The following is a 22385-nucleotide window of genomic DNA, read 5'->3' as shown; positions in this document are numbered from 1 at the left end:
AAAACAAGTAAAAATAAAAGCTAGAATAGTTTCTGTCTTCTAGATTCTAGAATGTATTTGCTTTTTTTTCTACATGTTTATGTATTTATTTTGAGAGAGAGAATGTATGCGAGCAGGGGCGGTGGGGGATGGCAGAGAGAGGAGAGGGAGATTCCCAAACAGGCTCTGCACTGTGAGTGCAGAGTCTCAGGAGGGCTTGAACTCACAAACATGAGATCCTGACCTGAGCCAAAATCAAGAGTTGGACGCTTAACCGACTGAACCACCCAGGTGCGCCTATAATGTGTTTGCTTTTTAAGCTCTTCCAAGATGTTTGTTTGTTTTTCTTTAACATAAGGACTGCCAGTCTTTTTTTCTCATACCATTAAGAAATATGGTCAACATTTTCATCAGCTTAGATCTGCTATATTTATTTGCCCAATTTGTCCCCTTTACTGTTGTTATTTCCAGTCTGAAATGGGAAAGGAGACTGGGCCAAGGTCGGCTGCCACATGGACGGCTCCACTTCTAACCTCAGGGATTCTTGCTCTCATTCACCAGAGAGCTCTGAGCCCAGAAAGTTCCATGGTGGCAAACCCAATTGACCTCTATAAAGGTCTGCTTCTTTCAGCAATGCTTCATGTTCCTAAAAAGGGCCAGTTAGTGATAAAGATTGTAGATCTTTCCTTCCATTTAGGTTTGAAGCTTAAGTGCTTTTGGTTCCAGAGTTGTGCAACGAGCTTGCCCTGCCTTGTGTTATACTGCTGGCAGCCTCCCATAGATGGAAAAGAAACATTTATTGGGCTGCTTCTGCTTGTCAGGCACTATAACTTACAGTGCATTCAGACAGAAGAATGTTCTATAAATACAGACTCATGAGAGGAATGTCCCAGCACGAGAGTCTTATTTTTAATTGTCAGTAGGATTCACTCAGGCTACCTAAAACTATATCACAATCAAAAAGGACCAGAGAGTGGCAGTATGGACAATATGAAAGTGACAGAGATTTAATAATGAGTTAAAATGTATTGAAAACCCATAAATCATACATACGTATGTGCATACGTGTGTAATTGTGTGCAACTGATGGCTTGTATTCAATGGGGTGTGATAGCCTCATCAGAAAACTGATGATGCCCTTGAACCATGTGCAAAATGGTGGGTGGTTTGGTTGGGCTCCTGGACTCTGCTGTGCTCTTTTCCTTCTACCTACCCTGGGCTGTCCTACCCACGGCAGAGGACCTTATGCCTTGCCTGCTTATGCCCTTTCTCAAAGGCACCATGCATTGTCTACCATTGATTTCCAGGAAAGGTTTTGCTTCCCACCCATGTGCTGTGCCACACTCGGCTGCTGTTCCATGTGTCAGCCTTCAGGGTGGCTGCAGGGTGCCCCAGCTCTGTGACTCAGATGCTCGGTGCGGCCTCTTGGATACATTCTCTCTGCCACGACCCCTGTTTCTCCGCACTTGGTGACTCTGGGTGACACATGTTAATTCTCTTTAGTAATGAAAATCACATCTTGTTTAGACTCTAGAACTGAAACCCTTTCTCTGTAAAATTGCTCAACAGCACTGAGCTTTACCATTGACAGGCATTCTGCTCGACATTATTCCCCAGAGCCTCCTTAGAGGCTCTAGGGCTGGGAGGCTAATGGGGCATCCGTATGGATGTGCCTGGAAGTCTTGGGATTACAGTGAGGGAACCATGGGGAGATCTGTGGTCTGGTCTGAGGATTGAGGACCAATGTGGGCTGAGAGGCACCAAAGAGGCCTTAGGCACCCCTCATGGACAACTCTGAGTCCCAAGTGACCTTGTGGGGAGGATAGAGGTAGCTATTCAGGTATTGGGGGAGTATCCCCTCCTTCCTCTCATAACCCCCTTTCCTGTCTTCCCTTCTTGATTCCTTGATTCCATTCCCTCCATTCAGGTAGTTTTCTTATTTTCCCCACCCTCTACTTCTCCTTTGTCTTTGACAGCTACTCAGGATCTAAGGATCCTTAAAATGGGTTTATAGGGGGTGCTGCAGACTTTCTATCCTGAGGCTGACGATTCGGGAGCTGGTGAATGTTTGGGGAGATGTTAACTGGCTGGAGTTTACTAACTGAAATAAGTCCACAAACTCCTAGCAGATGTTGATTCAGATGATGTTAAGCTTCTAGGAAATTTTTGAGTTTATTTATTTGAGAGAGAGATTGAGAGAAAACAGGGAAGGGTAGAGAGAGGGAGAGATAGAATCCCAAGGAGGCTCTGCACTGTCAGTGAGGAGTCCAATGCGGGCTTGAACCACAAACTGTGAGATCATGACCTGAGCCGAGATCACGAGTCAGACGCTTAACCAGCTGAGCCACCCAGGTCCCCCAAACTTCTAGGATTTTGACTTCCAGAAGGTCTGGGTCCCTTATATGTTTTGAATAGGGCATGCATATATGTGGAAGGGTGGGTGCATGCGTGTGTATATGTGTGTGTGTTTGTGAGAGAGCTAGAGAACAGGAATCCTTAAAAATGTGGTTAATGTTGTCTTCCAGTTCCTGTTTGATTTCTTAGGCAACCTTTCTTCTATAATCTTACAGACAAATGAGACTCCTCCCTCCTTTCCTGGTTATGTGTTACCCCAGTGAGAAACATGATTTGACATTTGAGTTCCTACTCGGCATGTAGATGCTGTGTAGTTTCTATATCATGAAACCAAATGAGAGCCTCTGCCTTTCACTGGATCTATCCAGGAATTTGGCTGCTCTTTCTACTGTCTATGAGAAAAACCTAAAATACAATATGTTTTATTCTTTTAGCCATTCCCTCGGGGGTTCCAATCTCACCCAGACTTGAACTATTTTGACACACATGCACACACACACGCACACACACACACACACACACACACACACACACACACACACACAGAAAACATGGTGAATTTAAAGATGTCGGTTGAAGAACAAAACCCAGCTCAAATTTGTTTGGCATTTCTTTCCACCTTACCAGGGTAACTTAGAGATTCAATCTAGAGCTGAGCGTCTTTTCTTCCTTGTCCTTAATTCCTTCCTAAAAGTTATCAGGGCCTGCTTGAATTATAGTGCATTTTTTCTTGTCAGAGTTGATTTGATTTCTGGTTCCCTTGCCTCCCAGCCTACACTCTGTGTAATGCTGCAGAGGCAGCAGATTGATGGGGAAAGGATTCAAAATGCTGCTCTGCATTTGGGTTTCAGCATGTGTGCCGTCTGCTGCCAGAGGCATTTAGCAGATGGACTTGGAGAGGTAGGACTGTGCCTCCACAGGGAGGGGACCTCTGGGGAAGAGGTCCCTAGGGGAGGGGCTCTGCCTTTCCCACCTCACCATTCGGACCCTGACCCACCACCGAGTCGAGTCTATCACGAGATGATTAGACTCGGCTTCTGTCGTCATGTTCAGTTTGGAACAGTTTGCTTATGATGTGTGTGGGCAGGGATTTCTTGGAGTCTGTTTGGGGCTCGCTGAGCTTCTTGAATCTTTATGTTTAGAGCTGTCATCAAATTTGGGCATCTTTTCAGCCATTCTATCTTTCAATTTTGTTTTTTCCTTTCTGCACTGCATTCTTACTCTTCCTCCTCTGGGAGTCTAATCTGAAAGTTAGACCTCTTGATATTGTCCTACAGGTCCCTTTTTTTACTGCCCACCCTCGCCCGCCAAAAAAATCATTTTTTTTTTCTCTCTGTTGTTCAGATTGGATACTGTCTATGGATCTGTCTTCAAGTTCACTGACCTTTCCTTGTGTCCTATCTATTCTGCTGCTGAGTCCATCCATGAGACTTTTATTTTGGTTATTGCATTTTTCAGTTCTGAAGTTTCCATTTGGCTCTTTATATCTCGTATTTCTTTGCTGAGGCTTTCTGTCTTTCCACTGGTTCCAAGAATGTATGTCCTTGCTTCTTGGAGTTTTTCTAGAACAGTTGCATTTAATTTTTTTCAAATAATTCCAACATTTGTGTTATGCCTGTATTGGCATCTGTTGATTGTCTTTTTCCCACACCAGTTCGGATTCTCTTCATGTGCCGAGTAGTTTTGGGTTATATCCTGGACATTTTGCATATTATATTATGAGACTCTGAGTCATAACTCATAAACTCTGAGATTAAATACCATAGATAAGGTTGATATATTTGTTTTCACAGGCAATCTGGTTGGATTGAGGCCTCACATTTCAGCCAGCCTTCTGTGGATCGTAATTTCAATATCAGTCCTGTTTTCAAAGTCTTTGTCATGTTTTTTTTTCAGACCTCTCCCACATGCATGCCACCCAGTGTCCAGTCTGGGACCCTGACCCAAAGGTCAGTCGGCTTGGCTCCCAAAGCCTTTGATATGCTAACAAGGGTCAGATCCATGTTCCTATGGCCCAGGGCTTCATAAACCACTTTATGGGGTTGCTTTCCTTTTTCACGATTTTCCCAGTATTTTCCGGTTCCTTGTGGTTTCTGAACCCCTGACCAGAAAGGGTGGGCTTTAGTTATTCCTGCTCTGCTCATGCTGTACTGCATACCTCTGGTAACTGTGCCTGAGTCCAAGGCCAAGATAACAGAAGAAAGAGACAGAAAACACTCGCTGGGGCATTTACCCCATCCTCTTGGAATGATAGCCACAGATAAAAGGGTGAGCTGCCCTCTCCTCTAGAGTTTTAGGTGCCTGTGGCCCCCTGCTTGACTTCCACCACTGCAGTGGGATGGCCCAGGCATTGGGATGCTGGAATAGAGGGGGAGAAAAAAGAGAGAGAGAGAGAGAGAGAGAGAGAGAGGAAAATGAAGGATTTTCTCACTGTCTCTGAGCATTAGGAGGCCCCTTCTCTGCTGGAGCCTGAACTGGAGGGCTTTTCCTGATGCTCTTGGTCTGTGCCAATGCCCGCTTCCAGTGTGTGGCTGTCTCGAGCGGGGGCCAGGAAAGAGGACCTCAGAAGAAAAAACATTGGTGACCTCACTGCTCGTTCAGTGGTACTTTGAATTCTGGTCTTCTTCTCCAATCTGCCTGCTAGTGTTTACTTTTCAGAGTCCTCAAATCACTGCTCTGTGTGTTCTGTCCAGGTTTTAGTGCTGATTCAGTGCAAGACACAGGGTGGGGGTGTGCCTACACATCTTATCCAGAACTGAAACTGAGATTCCTTTGTTTGAATGACATTTTTGCACCGGGTACCTGAATTTTAAATGTCACCACAAAACATGTAACTGACCCCTGCTCTTTTTGAAGCAGGACTGACTGAGAAAAAGGGCCTGAGCATGCAGAGGGGAATGCGTGTTCCCTGCCACCCCAGAGACTCACAGAGCCCTGCACACTCACTCAGGCCAAGTCCTAAAGACCGTGATTATCTGAGGATGTTACAGAAAGGTTGTGGCTGATGCTTGCACGCTCTCAGCTGTGCCTGGTCGCATGTCCTGCTGGGGACCGACTCTACAACTCCCACAACTCCCTTCTCCTAAAAAGGAATAAATAATTTCCTTCAGTCGTTGTTTTCCTGCCCACTAACGGATGCTCTTAATTAGCACAAGATTGCAAAATAGATATATTTTTCTTGTTTTGGGCTTGTTCCTCCCAGAAAGCTTAGGCTTCCCCGACATTGACACATCCACACATGCTCAGTGGATGGTTTAGTTTGCCTCAAGGACTCACAACCTTGTTCTTTTCCACAGAAAAGACGCAGAGCTTCAGTTGTTAGCCATCTCTCCCGATATAAAATTGCTGGTTCTACAACCTTTCTGGAGCTTCCTAGTTGTGAGAATGTGCACTTAGGAGTATTGCAACTTTATAAAAATGTCCCAATCACTCTGCCAATTATCCGGCACGGTAAAGAAACACCCTTTACATCACTCATCCTACTATTTCATCCCTAAAGACCTGTCGCATTGAAGTACAGAGGAATGGGCCATTAGAAGCCTTCCTTTGGCTTATGTTTGTATTTTACACAAATATGTTGAAAAATGTGCAATCGTGGTACTGTTCCTCGTTTGACAATTTCTACGGGAGCTACTTGAGGTCATTCATGGGTGTGGGGAAACTGCCTATGAGAAAAGAAGCCGTTATTCCACATTTCAAGACAAGGAAAGCTTTTGCACCAGGCGGAATTGATGGCTCTCTTTTCTAGGTCATGGGTGGGTCTGCTTTTTTTGTAATAACTTTTTTTTTAAATGCAGTCAGTCTTGCTTGGGGCTTACGGTCTCGAATTAATGCATTTCTATTATGTGCATACGTGTAGGCTTGTAGGCAAAAGAGCGTGTTAAAACATTGCTTTATTTCTTGTATTATCTTTTAATAGTAAAATCTTGGAATTCAGCTCCTTTGGCTTGAAAGAATCATTTTTGTTTTCAAGAAACAAATTTAATGCTGAAATCATAAATCATAAAAAATATCTGAAAGCCTCATGGCGATGCTTGTGGCCTTTTTGAGACTGACTCAGTGAGCACTTTTTGCCCTGTGGAAAGCAGAATTTCAGATGTCTGCAAAATAGCCTGAGAGCGACATGAATTCGCGGTGTATATCTTTTGCTGTCCTAAATCGTAACTTTTGGAAATGTTTTCTATGCACTCAAAACATATTAGAGGAGGCCGGCTCACTTTTCAATGCACATTGCCTGAAGAAAGTGGCAGATAGAGCCTTGACAACCAAAGTGGAGGCTGCTTCCTTGCCTCAGAAATCTGGGACCTTGTCTTCGTTGTGCCGCTTGTCCGTGCTTGGGGAGGGGCTCCTTTATAGGAGTGGCCTGGTGGTGGTTCAGGGAGCAGGACCTTGGACTGCAACGGAGTAGAGGGACCCTCCTCCCTGGGTTGGCTCAGGAGGAGGCCTACTTCTCGGTGGCCGCTCATTGTGTGTGCCCCATTTGACATTTTAGCCCAGGTCTGCTGGGGACAGACAGACCAGCCTCAAATGACAGTACGCCCACCCCCTTCTGCCGAAGCAGCTCCTTGCCCCATCCCGAGGGGAAGCGGGGGTGGCAGACAGGACTGGGAATCCGTGTTTCCACCTCCTGGGAGTGATCGGGGTAGCATCGTTCTGGCCACATGATATTTGCAGCATATGGGTAATAGTGTATCCTGGCATTTAGGGAATGGTTTGGGGGTAAAATCATGACAAATTTTCTTAAAACAAAAAGATTTGGTGGGTGGGTGTGTTTGCCTTGTTCTATTTAATACCGGCCATTGGTGTTCTAAGGTGCTCAGAGAGTCCTGCGTGTGGGATGTTTGGAGGGACAAATATTGATGTATGTACCAGAGAATTAAGACAAATGATAATTGAAAGAGATGATAAAAGCTAGTCATTTCCTTGGGGTAATAATCACGAACTGCTGTCAGACTGATTCCAGGAGGAACATTACTTTATGTGAAGTGTTTTTTAAACAGCTCGAGCAAAGCATTAAGCCAGAGCATTTCTGGGGCATCTCTTTGCTGTATATTCCTATCATGTCTCCACTTGAGATTCCTCAATGGATAGTCGCTGTTCCAGCTGCCATGTTTAGCTTCATCGGGGTCGACGATCAGTTGGAAATGAGAAATATGAGCTTGCAGTCAGGATCTCGTCTGTGGATTCTGAAGATAATTCTATAGTCCTGTTATATGGATTCACCATTATTGATCTGTGAAGTTATTTTTATGTGTTAGTGAAGGGTGAGTGGCTTCTGCTGTGTTTCAAGGTGTCTCTTTCATGAAGCCTTTGGGTTTCTTGCAGTAGAGACAGACTTCCGCAATCTGCACTTGTGTTTTTAGCATTTAGTTTGGAGCTATGTTTACGTCCTCGATCTCTTCGTGACCCCACTTACCCTATGGAAATTTCCATCAGAGCCCCTATAGAACTTCATTGCGTTTATTGGGTTATAGCTGTATTAAATTGTAACCCAGAGCCTGGCACAAGGCACAAATGCCCACTGAATCAATGGATGACTCCCTGGTCGAGTCTCATTGCTTCTTTCCAAAGAATGCTGTGCAGGAGACCTTCTATTTGTCTCTCCAGATCCACCATCCACTCTTCTCCTCCTCCTCTGCACCCCCAGAGGCTGACTTTGCATGGACAACCATAGCCTCCCTCTTCTCTGCCTTCTCTTGGCTTTGACAGTTGGTGTGCATATATAATAGGACTGGATGTGACAGGATTGGCTATGTTCCTTTTTGAAAAAAAAAATTTTTAATGTTTATTTATTTTTGAGAGAGAGACAGAGCGTGAGCAAGGGAGGGGCAGAGAGAGAGGGAGACACAGAATCTGAAGCAGGCTCCAGGCTCCAAGCTGTCAGCACAGAGCCCGATGCGGGGCTCGAACCCACAGACCACAAGATCATGACCTGAGCTGAATCAGACCCTTAACTGACTGAGCCACCCAGGCACCCTGGATTGGCTTTGTTCCTTTATTAAATGCCTGCTCCATAAAGTTTCCCTCTCTGGGTTCCATAAATTCCTCTTGCTCCTTGCTCCTTCAGGCTTAGGATTTGTAAAGTCTCTCTGGTGCTACCTGTCATAGATACTGCATTATTCGTTACTGGTTTCCTTAAACCCTGCCCATGCCTTTATAGATAGTCTATTGAATTCTTCTTGGATTAGCCAGTTGGAAGGAGCCTATTGTATCCTGCTGGAATCCTGGCTGATATTTGCCCAAGTCACCCAGATGACAAAGTTAGCTATAATCTAGATATCATAATCTTGCATTATTTCAAGTAAACAGTCTCTTCTAGGCCAGTCTGCCTCCAAATTCTAATCAAATATAGCAGGGGTCAGCAAACTACAGCCTTGTGGGCCAAATCTAGCCTGCAACCTATTTTTGTAAATGGAGTTTCGTTGGAACACAGCCACGACCATTGGTTTACTCACTGTCTGTGGCTGTTTTGAGCTACAGCAGGGGGCGGGGAATTGCAGTGGAAAACATATGGCCTGCAAAGCCTAAAATATTTGCTGTTTGGCCCCTTATAGAAAGAGTTTCCTGATCCCTGATTTAGAGGAAGACCATGATGGGTGAACTTTATCATTTCTATCAAAAGGCTCCTGGGCCAGATGCTGGCACACTTGTGAGTGGCCGTGTGAGAAAGACATGGGGAGTTTTAAACCTGGACAAGCCTGCCTGAAGCTCTGTGTTGCTGTGCAGACAGCAGGGGCGACCTGGAAAGGCACTTTGTCATTTGATGCAAGGACATGACCAGGCACAACTGGGAGGCGTTTGTACTTAACTGTGCTTATAATTTATGATTTCATAATTCAGTACTTCCTGAAAAGAATTGCTCTCCCTAATTTTCAGCATTTACCCGCCAAAGTTATTTTGTATGTGTCTGTCTCTGCCGCCAGACTGTGCACTTCTTGGGAGAGTCAAGGTTTTTTTTTTTTTAATTTTTTTTTTTTAACGTTTATTTATCTTTGAGACAGAGAGAGACAGAGCATGAACGGGGGAGGGGCAGAGAGAGAGGGAGACACAGAATCTGAAACAGGCTCCAGGCTCTGAGCTGTCAGCACAGAGCCCGACGCGGGGCTGGAACTCACGGACCGCGAGATCGTGACCTGAGCCAAAGTCGGACACTCAACCGACTGAGCCACCCAGGCGCCCCGGGAGAGTCAAGGTTTTATTCGTGTCTGTGTTGACCAGTGTCTGGCACAGGGTGGCTGATGCTCAATGAATATTGTTTGACCACGTGGTAATCACCATCTACTTCAGAGAAGAAAGGAAAGTAGGGGGGTGGCGGAAGGCATTACCTGGGAAGATATGTTAATGTTCTCAGGCTTTCTCTGATTAGACTCTCTGCCTGATCAGCCTTCACAGAGCAAGAACAGCTATAAGAAAAGGCTGCGTTCCCAGAAAAGGGTGCCCCTCAGGGCAGACTCGCTACATAATTTGTGGGGCTTGGTGCAAAATGAAAATGTGAGCCCTCTTGTTCAACATTTATTAAAGAATTTCAAGACAGTGTCAGCAGAGCATTGAGCCAAGCATAGGCCCTTCTTAAAAAAAAAAATAATTAAGATTTTATCTTTAAGTAATCTCTACACCCAGCATGGGGCTTGAACCCACAACCGCAAGATTAAGAGTCACACGCTCCACCGATTGAGCCAGCCAGGCGCCCCCAAGCGCAGGCCCTTCTAAGACTGCATAGGTTGCATGCCCATGAAACTGGCAGCTGAGAACAAGATAGCCTGTGGGAAATCAGTGAGGATTCCTTAAGTCTAGAAAGCTGCAGGGCACTTAGCTACTACAAGGAGGCACGGACCTGTCTAGACGGTAAGACTGTGGGCTCTTGGGCTTTGTGCCACGATGTGAGGCTAATCACATCGGACCTGGAATAACGCTTATCACTTACGAAGTGTCCACATTTATCTCAGACCCCCATGCCAGGGTGGGCTTCTCTTCCCCAAGCTCACACACCTGGCTTGATGCTGACTGACCTGCTTGCTCCCCCACTCCTCCTAGCTTTTCAACCCCAGGTCACCGAGGCCACCCCATCCAGGGGCAAACCCCCCACATTTGCACTAAAGTGTATCAGGGCTAGCCTGTTTAGGGTTTTTTTTTTGGGGGGGGTGGGTGACAGACAGTTCCTGTCATAATACCTAGTCTTAGTCTGTTTGGGCTGTCATAGCAAAATGGCACAGACTGAGTGGCTTATAAAGAACAGAAGTTTATTGCTCACAGTTCTGGAGGCTGGAAGTCCAGGGTCAGGGTGCCAGCAGAGTTGGTTTCCAGTAAAGGCCCTCTTCAGGGTTGGCGCCTTCTCTCCAGGTCTTCACATTGTGGAAGGGGCTAGGGAATTCTGTGAGGTCTTTTTTAGAAGAGTACTGATTGCATTCAGGAGGGCCCTACCCTCATGACCTAAGCTGTTCCCAAAGGCCCCACCTCCTAATACCATCACCTTGGTCATTAGGATTTCGACCTATGAATATGGGGGAGGGGAACACACACATTCAGATCCTGGCAATATCTGAGTGAAGAACAATGTGTATGCGTGAATGGTGCATTTATCTGTCCCTAGAACCTTCCCTTGCCTCCTTCCGCATCATAAAAGGGGGTTTAAAGGCCCAGTCTAAGCACTGCGGGAACCCCTGTGCCTAGACACCCAGCGTCTTTCCTGACTCCAGACATCTACCCTCCCAGCAGATGGGGCTTCTCTCCCCCCCCACCCCCTTCCCCACCCTGCACCCTGAGCGCTATTCTCCCCCTGAGAATCACAGCAAGGCTTTGGAAGGTTTCTAAGTGGTGATAAGTACAGGTGGGGGACTTGGAACTCTAGAAAGGACTTCATGACTAGTGCTTCCTTTTGACTAGAGAGATCCTACTTGCGTTTCTTCCAGACCACTGCGATCCCCCAGCCCTTCATCCCTCCCACCACCCTTGCTGCAAAAGGAGGCCTAGCCTTCATTTCTAACCACTGTGCTCATCGGTGCTCCTCACGTCCTCTGCAGAAAGGCAGCAGCCCCTTGCTAGAAGGCTACTCTTGTCAGCCTTGGTGGTGACAGCTCCGGGGTCCTCTCCCGCAGGTGCACAGCCCCAGATGCTAGGCACACTGAGACCTGGAAGACTGAGTGCGGCTGCCCTTGTCTCCCTGTGCTGGGGAAGGCACCCAAGCACCCAAAGGACTTCAGGCTTTTGCCTCGACGACATAACTGGCCCTTAGGGAGGCTCATAGTTCTGAAGCTCTAAGCTTTGGAAACTCTAGTAGATAGAGGAGTTTTTCTTCGCATGGGGGAGAGGCACAGTAATACAAAGCCACAGTTGAGAGAGCCTGATGGGGTCAAGTGGAGTTTATTTTTGATCAGAAGAGTCAGACGTCCCCAGGCCTTTGCAGTCTTTTGCTTAACCTGGTAGCTGGGCTTTCTCAGGCCTTGCTTGCCTCCCTGTGACCGATGTGACTGTAATGACAGCAGCTCTGAACCCACTCCCCACCGCCTGTGCACAGACATGTTTGTTTTGCAGACAGTTAAAGCAGCCAAGGAGCCTAGCTGATGCTCTGTGTCCATCCCACCCCCACCCCCACCCCCAGTGCCTCAACACTTTACACATCAACCTGTTTTCTCTTTTCTGTCTTCTACAGCATCCCCGGTGGCATATAGATCTCCAGCCGTGGGCAGGACCTGCTCAGTCCCTGGACGAGGAAGCCTTGAGGTTTCTGAGATACATCAGCACCACTCAGGTTGTATTTCAGGTGCAATTGGATCTGGAGACACTCTAAAAGATATTGATCAACCCCCTTTCAAAAAGGATTCGATCAGTGAGGGGGTAGGAAGATTCTCAGGGACTCCTGGTGGGGACTTGATAGGGACATAGTTTTTGAGGCCTCCATGCTTACATTTATCCACTTGTTTGAAGGCAGATAAGATGCCTTCTATTTGCTTCAGCATCTTCTGCCTTCCAGGGGTATTGTCATCTTGAAATGTTTTAATGATTCATCCTGACGTGTTCTTAAAGATCCACTTTAGCAAATTGCTTTGGAAAACCATTTGAGGCGACAGATTCACACCCGTGAGTAGGCAGTCAAGTGTGTCATAAAACAAAACCATCATCTGGAGGTTCAAGTTCCATTTTGGATTTGGAGGAATCTGCCTTTTTGCTTTTCTGCCACAGACGCTTGGTGGACAGGGCCCCGCTAGGCCAGGGAGCAGAGGGGACATTGCAGGAGGTCCGAGAAGCTAATGAATCCAACAGTACTTTGTTCTTAGAGCATTTAAAGTCATTATGGAGCATCGGCCTTAGTGGTGACTTAACACATTGTGGCAGCTCCTACCGAGGCTGAGCCTGTGCCCCCGGCAAGTAAAGGGACTGTTTATTAAGGAGAGTCTATGGCTCTTGACACGTCAATCAGGAGGTTCTGTCCTCAAGTAGCCTGATCCTGGGGACGGAGAGACATAAGAGAAGATCAAGGCCTGAGGGAAACTTTGCCCTGGATTAAGTGGGAGGTGTTAGTAAATTAGAAACTCACACTGCCTCTAAGGCGCCTAGGCCAACTGGGGAGGTAGCCCGTGGAGCTCGTGTGGCACTGAGGGTCTCAGGCTCTTTCGATGTCCCTTCAGCCCCCTGGCATCCCACTTCTTCTCCCAAACCTTGCTGGCAGCAGAGCCCGTTTTTCATCTGTGGAGAGAATATGTTTCTAGAATATGTTTTAGAAGACTGGGCGTAAAAGAAAGTCCCATTTCTCATATAATGCAGTCAGACAATTGGACTTTAATGGTTGTCACCTAGACATGGAAGTGAAAGCTTGTTGAATTAATCGCAAGTTATGGAATGATAAATTGATCCCTGTGCTTTACATAATTTCATCTTGTTTTGCTGCTGCAAATTAATTTGGTGGACACTCACAGATTTAATTAAGGTGCTGAAATTTTAATTGTACAGTTTGGTTTTACATGAAGGATGAAAAGCCCGACCTCTTGACTGTGACTTTAAGAAACTCTTAAGACACCAGAGGAAAATGAGAAGGTGTTAAACTTATGAGTTGGGTTTGAGAACTATGGGCTCCATCCCTGCCCCAAATAAATTGACCAAGTAAAAGCCTCTAGATTCCATTTTATATGTATTTCAGGTTAATGTTCTGTAACTTATGAAAAGCATATTTACTTAGAAGAAGCTCATGAGGCACAAAAGGATTATTTCAAGCCCCTCTTGGATTTTCCCCCCGTGAGTTATGAACTGAGAGGAGAAAACTTTTGAAGAGAAAAGAAAAGCATCCCACAATGCAGTCTGAAGTGACTCTGAGCGATTTATTTTGTTTCTCTGTTTCTCAATGTTGCGATCTTGAAAAGGATCAAGCTATTAAATTCTTCCTTAGGTTTCTCCCAGTTCTGTGAGCTTGTACTGCGCCGAGAGTAGTGTAGGATCAATATTGACAAAGTAGTTTTGAGCACCTGCTTCGTGCCAGGGATTGTGGCAGGCCCTGGGGATACAGTCTCTGCCCACAAGCAGCTAACCAACTAGTTGGGAAAGTAGATACATAGACATCTTATTCACCTTGATGAGTGCAGTTGGTTTATGAAGTTCACTAGAAGGATTTTCATCCTCCAGAAAAACTGAGATAAAGCTCTAGACCTCACAGTGGTTTTGTACCCAGGAGTCATTTTACCCAGGTGAAGTGCTGTGCTTTTCTGCACATCCAGGTCACCAGGAAGCCAGCACATGGGAGCTCATCAGAGATGCCATTAACTGACTCTTGATCAGAATCTTTTGCTAAACAGTGTTCCTACCCCATCTTTATGTAATGCAGAGGTTTTTTTTTGTTTTTTTGTCTTTTTGTCTTTTTTTTTTTTTTTTTTTTTTTGGCTCTTTTAGGAGCTCAGGCTTCCCTTAGAATTCATCTTGACAATGAAAGCCTACAAAACTGGAAGAATATTAGAGTCACTATTACCTAAAATTTCCATAGTTAGCAGTAGTGAGTCATAATGGCAAGGGGGGAAAAAACCTTCGGAAGGTACTAAAGCAAATTCCACCCCCATTCTCTTATGCTACTTAAAAAAAAACCATCTCCTTCAAATCTGTGTTCAAGCTTGTACAGCAAGGCCCAGCATTTGATGTGTTCATCATTGATTTACTCCTTCTTCAATTCAGCAGGCATTTGCTGAGCACCTGTTCTGTGGTCGGCACTGCCTGGGGTATAAAACCTAAATTCAATACATACGCGTGCTGGCAAACAGCTAGGATGCAAGAGAGTTGTGTGTTCTCTAACACGGGTGAACAGATGGGTGGGGGAGCTTGGAAACGGAAGCACAGGGCCAGGGACAGTGTGGCATTCGACTGCAATGAGATGGCACACTTGCACGCTGTGTGTCCCTGATGGCATGATTGGGGACCTGAATTTTTAATGAAACACCAGAGGATATGGTGTTTGGTAGAGTGTGCACAACGTCAAGTGCAGTTTAATTAGGTATTGTTTCCTAATGTGAAAGACCACGATTACATCGCTGAGTTCTGGAGTCGATGATACACTGTTTGATGCTAACAAGAAATGGTTAAGTCATAAACACAGTGCTCTGTTCTAAGGGAAGGCTCCAGATCCAGCTTTTTATGGCCACCCCCAAACCATATGCCTCTGGGAAGCAGGCCTTGCGGCACAAAATTAATCTAAGCAACAGTTGCTGTTTTAAAAAAGAAAAAGTGGATTTTAAAACATTATCTAACTACCTATCTAGCTATCATCTAGCCAGCCAGCCAGCCATCTCTCCATCCATCTATCTATCTCATCATCTATGCATCTATCTATTTGTAAAAATAACATAAAAATCCAAGCCCTGGAGATGCAGACTTTACGACTTTGTAACAGTAGTATCTGTTATATTTACTGGTACACACACACACACACACACACACACACACACACACACACACGGATAAAGGCAACAAAAATACAACTCTTTCCTTAGATGTTGCCTTTCAAAATAACGGTATTACATGAACATACAGTTGATCGTTGAAGTGATTCTTGCCAGAAGTCCCCAAGTTTTAAGGGCTCTCTTTGCCAGATTTTACTTATGGGGTGCCAGAAATTCTATTCCATCTTTTGGGATGCCAAATGAAATGAGAATAAATCAATCCCTTTAAGCGGCACCTGGCTGGTGCCATAAGTGGAGTATGCGACTCTTGATCTCGAGGCTCTGAGTTCGAGCCCTGCGTTGTCTGTAGAGATTACCTAAAGATAAAATCTTTAAAAAAAATTGGTTAATCCCTTTAAGTTAAATAACTAAAATGCATTTCAGAAAACATTTTTTTTTTCCTGGAGTTTCTTCTCCTTTATCTAGGCCTAATTTGCTTTTGCAGCTAAAATTACAAGGGGAATTAGAGAGAGAGAGAACGTAATTACTGGAGTTAGAGCTTAGCTAGGAGTTATTGCCCTCACTTATTTTGCTTACGAGAGTTTATTGAAGCCCTGGCCATAAATCTTAACAAGAAACTTTGAAAAATCAATATTTAATTAATTTTTAGGAGCTGAATTTTACTGAGTGCTTCTAGTTGTTTTGCAAAGCTAATGTCTATCACTGAGATAGTTAATATGGAAAAACTCCTGTGTTAGGTATGTTTGAGCTAGGAGTGGAAAGGGGAACATTAGCAGAGAGATTGAATGGAAAAGAATGTCTTTCCAACAGGGGTATATCTGTGTAAGATGAAATCTTTGGAAGAAGAAGAAATGCTTTAAGCGTCACCTTTAATAGAATAAAACTCTACTCCCCAACGTTGGCAAAGTAAGGGCAGTTGAGCTTCAAAGCCCTGAATCTTGACCCTTAATAGTTATCGGATTCTTGGAGGCCTCTGGCTAATTGTCACTGCCTGCCTCTCTGGCTTTTTGTTAGGGGCCGGGTTGCAGGGGCTGCTGTTTTCATTTTAAAGCTCTGGCCCAAGCATAAGAGACTCTTAAAAACTGAGAACAAACTGAGGGTTGATGGGGGGTGGGGGGTGGGTGATGGGTATTGAGGAGGGCACCTTTTGGGATGAGCACTGGGTGTTGTATGGAAACCAGTTTGACAATAAATTTCATATTAAAAAAATAAATAAATAAAGCTCTGACCCAAGTGGAGCCTCTTCCCTTAATTTGCTAAGGCACAGATGAGGCCAAGCTGGAACCTTCCAGTGGGGCTTTACAAAAGGGTTCCTGTAAACTCACAGGACTATCCGCATAAGAATCACCTGGGGCAGCTTATTAAAAGGCATGTTCGCAGGCATCAGCCTCAAAGATTCTGACTTTACAGAGTGGGACTTGAGAATCTGTATTTTTAGGTGCCTCCCAGGCCTGTCAGAATGTAGGTGGGCCATACCTTGGGAAACATGGTGGGAGAGGCGAGAGTTAAATTTTAATGGTGTTAGGAGGGAGTCATGAACAAGAACCTGTGAACATCTATATCATGTTCTGTCATTATGGAGGTTCTTAGGGAGAAGTGCACACAAAGAAATGGGAATCATCAGACCACTTTAATAAAAATACTCCAGGAAGCTGACCTAGAGCAAATGGTTCAGGCTTATGAGGTCCAGGTATGCTTTAGGGGCCTACAGAACTGCCTCCCTCCCTCCCTCCCTACTTACCTGCCTACCTGCAGGGGTGAGAGGAAGGGAGAGCGTCGGACACAATGACAATGAAGGTGCTGATGTTTAAGGTGCAGTAACCTGCCCACTAGTAAGACAGGCCCACCAAACACATTGAACTTTAATTAAATTAGCCGTTTTCCCTCCCTTGGTGGGTGAGTGGGGACTAGGATATGGGCAGAGGCATAATTCCCATGTCTTTGTGGGTGAATCATAGGAAATGAATTATACAAATTAACATGCTGATGTACCCAGTTAATAAATGTATTCTGTAATAGTTGCTTAAAATTCAGTTCCATTTTCTGTTATTTTTTTCCTTTAAACAGGGGTCATGGGTAGAGAAGTAGAAAGACATTGGTGAGGGGCAAGAATATATATACAGGGTTTCACATTTTAGACTTCCCTCTAAAATGTCCAAATCCTAGCAATATGCTCTCTCATTTATCTCTCTGATAAATAGTGCTGGATAATTTTGCCAGCCCAGTAGCCCTTGATCACAGCAAAAGTACGGGAGATGCTGTATCAGTTGAATAGGCTACATGTATATACTCTTTTCAGATTAGAATTCTGGAAACTCTGTTAAATAAAAGAATTGGGCAAACCCAGAATATCTTTTAAAACATTTTTATTTAAAAAAAAACTTTTTTTAATGTTTATTTATTTTTGAGAGAGACAGTGTAAGTGGGGGGAGGGGCAGAGGGAGACACAGAATCGGAAGCAGGCTCCACACAGAGCCTGATGCGGGGCTCAAACTCTTGAATTGCGAGATCATGTCCTGAGCCAGAGTCGGCCACTTAACTGAGCCACCCAGGTGCCCCCAGAATATCTTCTCTTTTTTTTTTTTAATTTTTTTAACGTTTATTTTATTTTTGAGACAGAGAGAGACAGAGCATGAACGGGGGAGGAGCAGAGAGAGAGGGAGACACAGAATCTGAAACAGGCTCCAGGCTCTGAGCGGTCAGCACAGAGCCCGACACGGGGCTCGAACTCATGGACCGTGAGATCATGACCTGAGCCGAAGTCGGCCGCTCAACCGACCGAGCCACCCAGGCGCCCCCAGAATATCTTCTTAAGAAGAAAATCATTTGCTGTTATATTTTCCAATGAATTAAAGCAATGAACCTCAGACCACCCTTTGCACCCAGAATGGTCTGTTGTCTGTGATGTGACAGCCAGAGATGCTGCATGATTCATGGAGCATCGTGATGGTGATGGGAGTTTTGAAGGATTAGGGGGAAATTGATGTTCATTGAGGTGCTGCTGGCCACAAAAGAACACCTGGGCCACAGAACCTGCTTTCCTTGGTTCCAGCCACCTCAGCGTGCACACTGTGCCAGCCTCAATCACAGTGCATTTGCTAAATGTGCATTTGAAATCAGAGACTTGCTTCTGCTTGATTTAGATACATGTTCCCTTTGGTTTCCTCACCTAATTTTGATGGATGAGTTAAAAGAAGTGCTTTGGTTATAGCTCAGGAAGAGCTTCCTTTCTTCCTGCGTGGGGCTCTCGCTCTTCTCCCCTAGGAGGAAGCTCATTAGAACAGTTTCTCACAAACAATACGGTCTTGGGAGCAGGGACTATGAATTAATTTCACTTGACCCTTGATCAGCTGTTTACCTTGGATAACTCATGCTACCTTTCTGGACCGAGGTGGCCCCAGCTTATATGCCTGAGATAAGGAATTGATAATCTGTATCCCTCTGAGACCCATGGCCACAGTTGGATCTCACAACTTCTGGTAGAAACACCATGGATTACAGTCCTCTGTGTTTTGCCAGCACTGTTCTCTACCTCTGGAATGCTCTTCTTGATCTCAGCGTCTTGGTCAACTTCTGTTCATTCTCCAGGACTCACAGATCTCTGCAAAGCTTTTTGGGACCCCTCCTTTCTGCCACCTTTGCTCCTGACCTGTTCTCCCTTACATACTCTGTGCATATGGCTATAGCAGCTCTCGACTTCCCTTCAAACCTGTCTATAGTCTCCACAAGGTTCCTTATAATCCAGTATTTGGAGTTCCTCTGAACATTTGATAGCAGTCTTGTGCTTCCCTGGGGGAGAGGAGTAGTTGGCAGTGGAGAAGGACATAACTCTCCTGTTATGGCTTTCAGGGACTGAGAAAGCAGTAACTCCCCACCTGCCACTTATCATCCAGCGCTTTAAATGATTCACATTGATTTCCAATCCTTACAGATTGCATGCAATCACATGAGCACAGACAGCCTAGCTACTGACTCCAGCCCTGCAAAGAAGCCTTGGTCAGTCTGTCTTGATGACAGGTTTGGCTTAGCTCATCAAATCCGCAGCAAGCGATGCCGCCTCTACTCTTTAGGGTAAGTGCATTTTATAGCAGAATACCAAAATGCTCCTGCAGGTGGCCAAGGCTATTTCAGTAACACAAAGTTATGAACGTAACAATGTGTAACAGGTGCTATACTTTGCCTCCTACGCTTTGTTTCAGACTCATGTGTCGGTTAGGTAACTGTGGGCACTTGTGGGTCACCAGAAGCCGCCAGGCCATTTTCTCTCCCATTCTGCTGGGGGTGAATTGGCAACTTCAGATTTCAGTATGACGATGATCCTCTTGGCGAAGCCCGTGGTCGCCAGCTAGAATTACAGCATCCTTACTGTGAAGAGAGAGAATAGTAAGAATTAAGGGGGGGGGAAGAACAGCAAGCATATTAGAAATTTTTTACACATTTATGAGGAGTGACCCAAGATGAATGGCCACTGTTGGATTTTTATGGTTTGTGCCAATGGTAAATCTGTGTGTACATTTACATTAAAAAGAAAGAAAAGGGAATTCTTGTGAAATCACTGTGATTTTGTCGAAACTGTAGGAAATAATATTCAGTTATTCAGGCTGAAAATGAGCTAAGTGTACAAATGGATTTAGAGGCATTTTTGTAAAATGGCGGATATAAAATAATGAGACTATTTCATGAAATATATTAGGACTTGCATCCAGTTCTGAACTTATAAAAATGTGTCTCAAAAAAAAGGGGGGGCAGGAAAGTTGTTTTTATTGGGAACACCCTATTCCGTAGACTCTTTGTGGAAGCTGTGTGATTAGGTTCTCCGACAAGGTCCCCAAGGTCCATTACAAAAGCACTGGGGACCCTAACAGGTGTCCTATGCCTGTTTCTCACTAATCGCTTTCATCATCTCGACGATTCACATTCAGGCACATGAGTGACAACTGCTAACCCAAATCCTAGATGATAAGGGTTGGGGGCAGACGTTTGGGTCTGTGCCCAGAGGATCACCATCAACATCAGACTTTATCAAACAAGAATTCTTAGTTGTAGTCACTGTGGACTTTTTATAAAAATGAACGGTTCAAGTAAGAGTCTCAGGATAATGGAAATTGTATAAGCAGAGCTTGGGACACAGTAGGCACTCCATGTATATTTGCTACATAAATGATTGCTCTAGGTAAGGAGAGCAGGGAAAGTCGCTGGTTATGCTGTGATTTAGACCGGGAGGCTGAGGCTTAGGAAATTAGTTGCTCAGCCACTTGATTAGAACAGAGGGGAGCCCACCAACTATGCTTCCAGATTGTAGAAAGGATGGGAAGTTTTGACAGTAGAGTTTATTTTCTGTCATATTAAAAATGCATGAAAGTAGGTCATAAAAGTAATTGCAGAGTACCACATGCAAATTGGAGATCTCAGCTTGGTCCTGTTTTCTTGCTCTGAACTGCCTTTATAGTTTACTTATTATTTTACACCCTGGAATAATTTCATTTAAAGCCTATCACTGAGTAAAATGAAACTAGGAAAGCTGTTTGGGGGGAGGGGGATTTTTAAAATTCCTTTTTGCTTTCCTTGTACTTCAGGGCCATTAGATAATTTTGTTGCAAGATTTCAGATTACTTCCTGTAAAAAGGTGGTTTCTTATTTTCATCTAAATGTTCACTATTCAAACTCAACGTTGTGAAGAGCAGATAAGAACAATTGAATTCCACTGGGAACAGACGTGAATAGATTATAAGGGCCAACATTTGATTCAAAACCTAGAAATGCTTAATTGAAAATGGGGAACTAAAAATATTTCTGATGGGTAAAAAAAAAAAAAAAAAGAAAAGATGTTTTGGATTGTGGTTGCACACATTGATTGCACTGTTATTCAGGACTGAGGATCAGGACAAGCATACCCCCTTCTCAGGTGAATTGCTTGCCTGGGGGCAGGTAAATAGCCAGCTGACATCTCAATTGATAGAGAAGAAAGAGACCCAGCCCAGAAGTGGCGGTCCTAAAATGAGGCACAAGAACAGGGAATGTGGGTCATGGATGGTCAGCGTTCGGGAGTAGTGGGATAGTTGAGAGATGGGCAGGGAGGGCAGGTGGCAGATGGGTCATGGGGTCCCTACACCAGGCAGTAAGTGCTCGAAGCCCCAGGGCTTTGGCAGCAGCAAGACTATGCCACTTCTGTGCCCAGTCATTCCCAGGTCAACCAAAGATGATTGATAAAGCCATAGCTTGGGGTGTCTTTCCTAGAGAGGAAGAAAGGAGTCGGAGGACAGACGGACCAGAAGACAAAGGCTGAATGTCCTGCATTCTGATCTGTTCCCTACCTTTCCTCCACCCCAGGAACTGAAGCAGGAGTCACTTCCACCTTATTTCAGAGTCTGGAATGTCTTTACTAGAAGTCAAAGCTCTTTATTCCACAGTTAATGTAAAAGCATTTTTTCCAGGAGAGTGTACTCTGTGTGAAGTTCAGTTGAAAATTAAAATCAGATCCTTTTCAACCTTGAAATGGGGTAGAATAGACCAATTAAGATAGGGGAAGGTGCTGTACAGGAAGGTTATGTTACAGAGGAAGGGGAAGAGAAGAGGAAGGAGAGGTTGTGTGTTTAGGTGATAATATCATGTACTTGACCTCTTCAGCCTGCGGTGGTGGCTGCTCTGTAAGTCTTCTCCTCTGTGACTTGGAGGGGGAGGGTTGGGGAGGGTGGTAGCTAACACGAATCGGGAAATATCCCCGATTTTATCCTCCCTTTCAAAGATTGTTTTTTCAGAGGTGGGAGTGAGAGTGGAAAAGAAAACTTGAGAAGAGACAATACATTGGTAGCAAATCTTCTTCACCTCTTTTTTTTAGTTCTCTGGCTGGTGGTACCGTTAGGTTTCAAGACATAAATTCTCAGCATAAGACAGAAGAACATTTGATAAATGACACATGGTTAGGCAACAACTAGTATCTTACACAGAAAAGCTGGGACTTCCAGGTGCCAAACATTTTCAACTTGTAATAGTTTAACACAGCAGGTGCTCATAGTATACATGAATGAGGAATCAGAAAATCATGGACCCAAGGATCCTTTTTAAATAATTTTTTTTCCTAATCACCACTCCCCATGAAATTTTAATGCCAGAGATAAACTGTATATCTTTTTATGTAACATATGCATGTTGCTTTTTTTTTTTAACTTTTTTTTC

The 22385-nt window shown here is 44.7% G+C and overlaps 1 protein-coding gene across 3 annotated transcripts in view; it reads left to right on the top strand.

The window, feature by feature from the left end:
• Positions 1-22385, top strand: part of METTL24 (methyltransferase like 24) — a 177968-nt gene that overhangs the window by 21306 nt on the left and 134277 nt on the right. For 2 of the 3 annotated variants that reach the window (XM_086707576.1, XM_025925950.2), the window contains exons 2-3: positions 11984-12082; positions 19141-19280. In XM_086707576.1, the coding sequence (XP_086563702.1) occupies positions 11984-12082; positions 19141-19280 (239 nt within the window). Of the gene's footprint in view, positions 1-11983; positions 12083-19140; positions 19281-22385 lie in introns of those variants that run through there. The other variant, XM_086707577.1, reaches the window with a different exon arrangement.

Source organism: Puma concolor, chromosome B2 (assembly GCF_028749965.1).
Source record: "Puma concolor isolate L17-30 chromosome B2, mPumCon1.1.hap2, whole genome shotgun sequence".
Classification (NCBI taxonomy): domain Eukaryota; kingdom Metazoa; phylum Chordata; class Mammalia; order Carnivora; family Felidae; genus Puma; species Puma concolor.
This window is presented reverse-complemented; position numbering and strand designations above follow the sequence as displayed.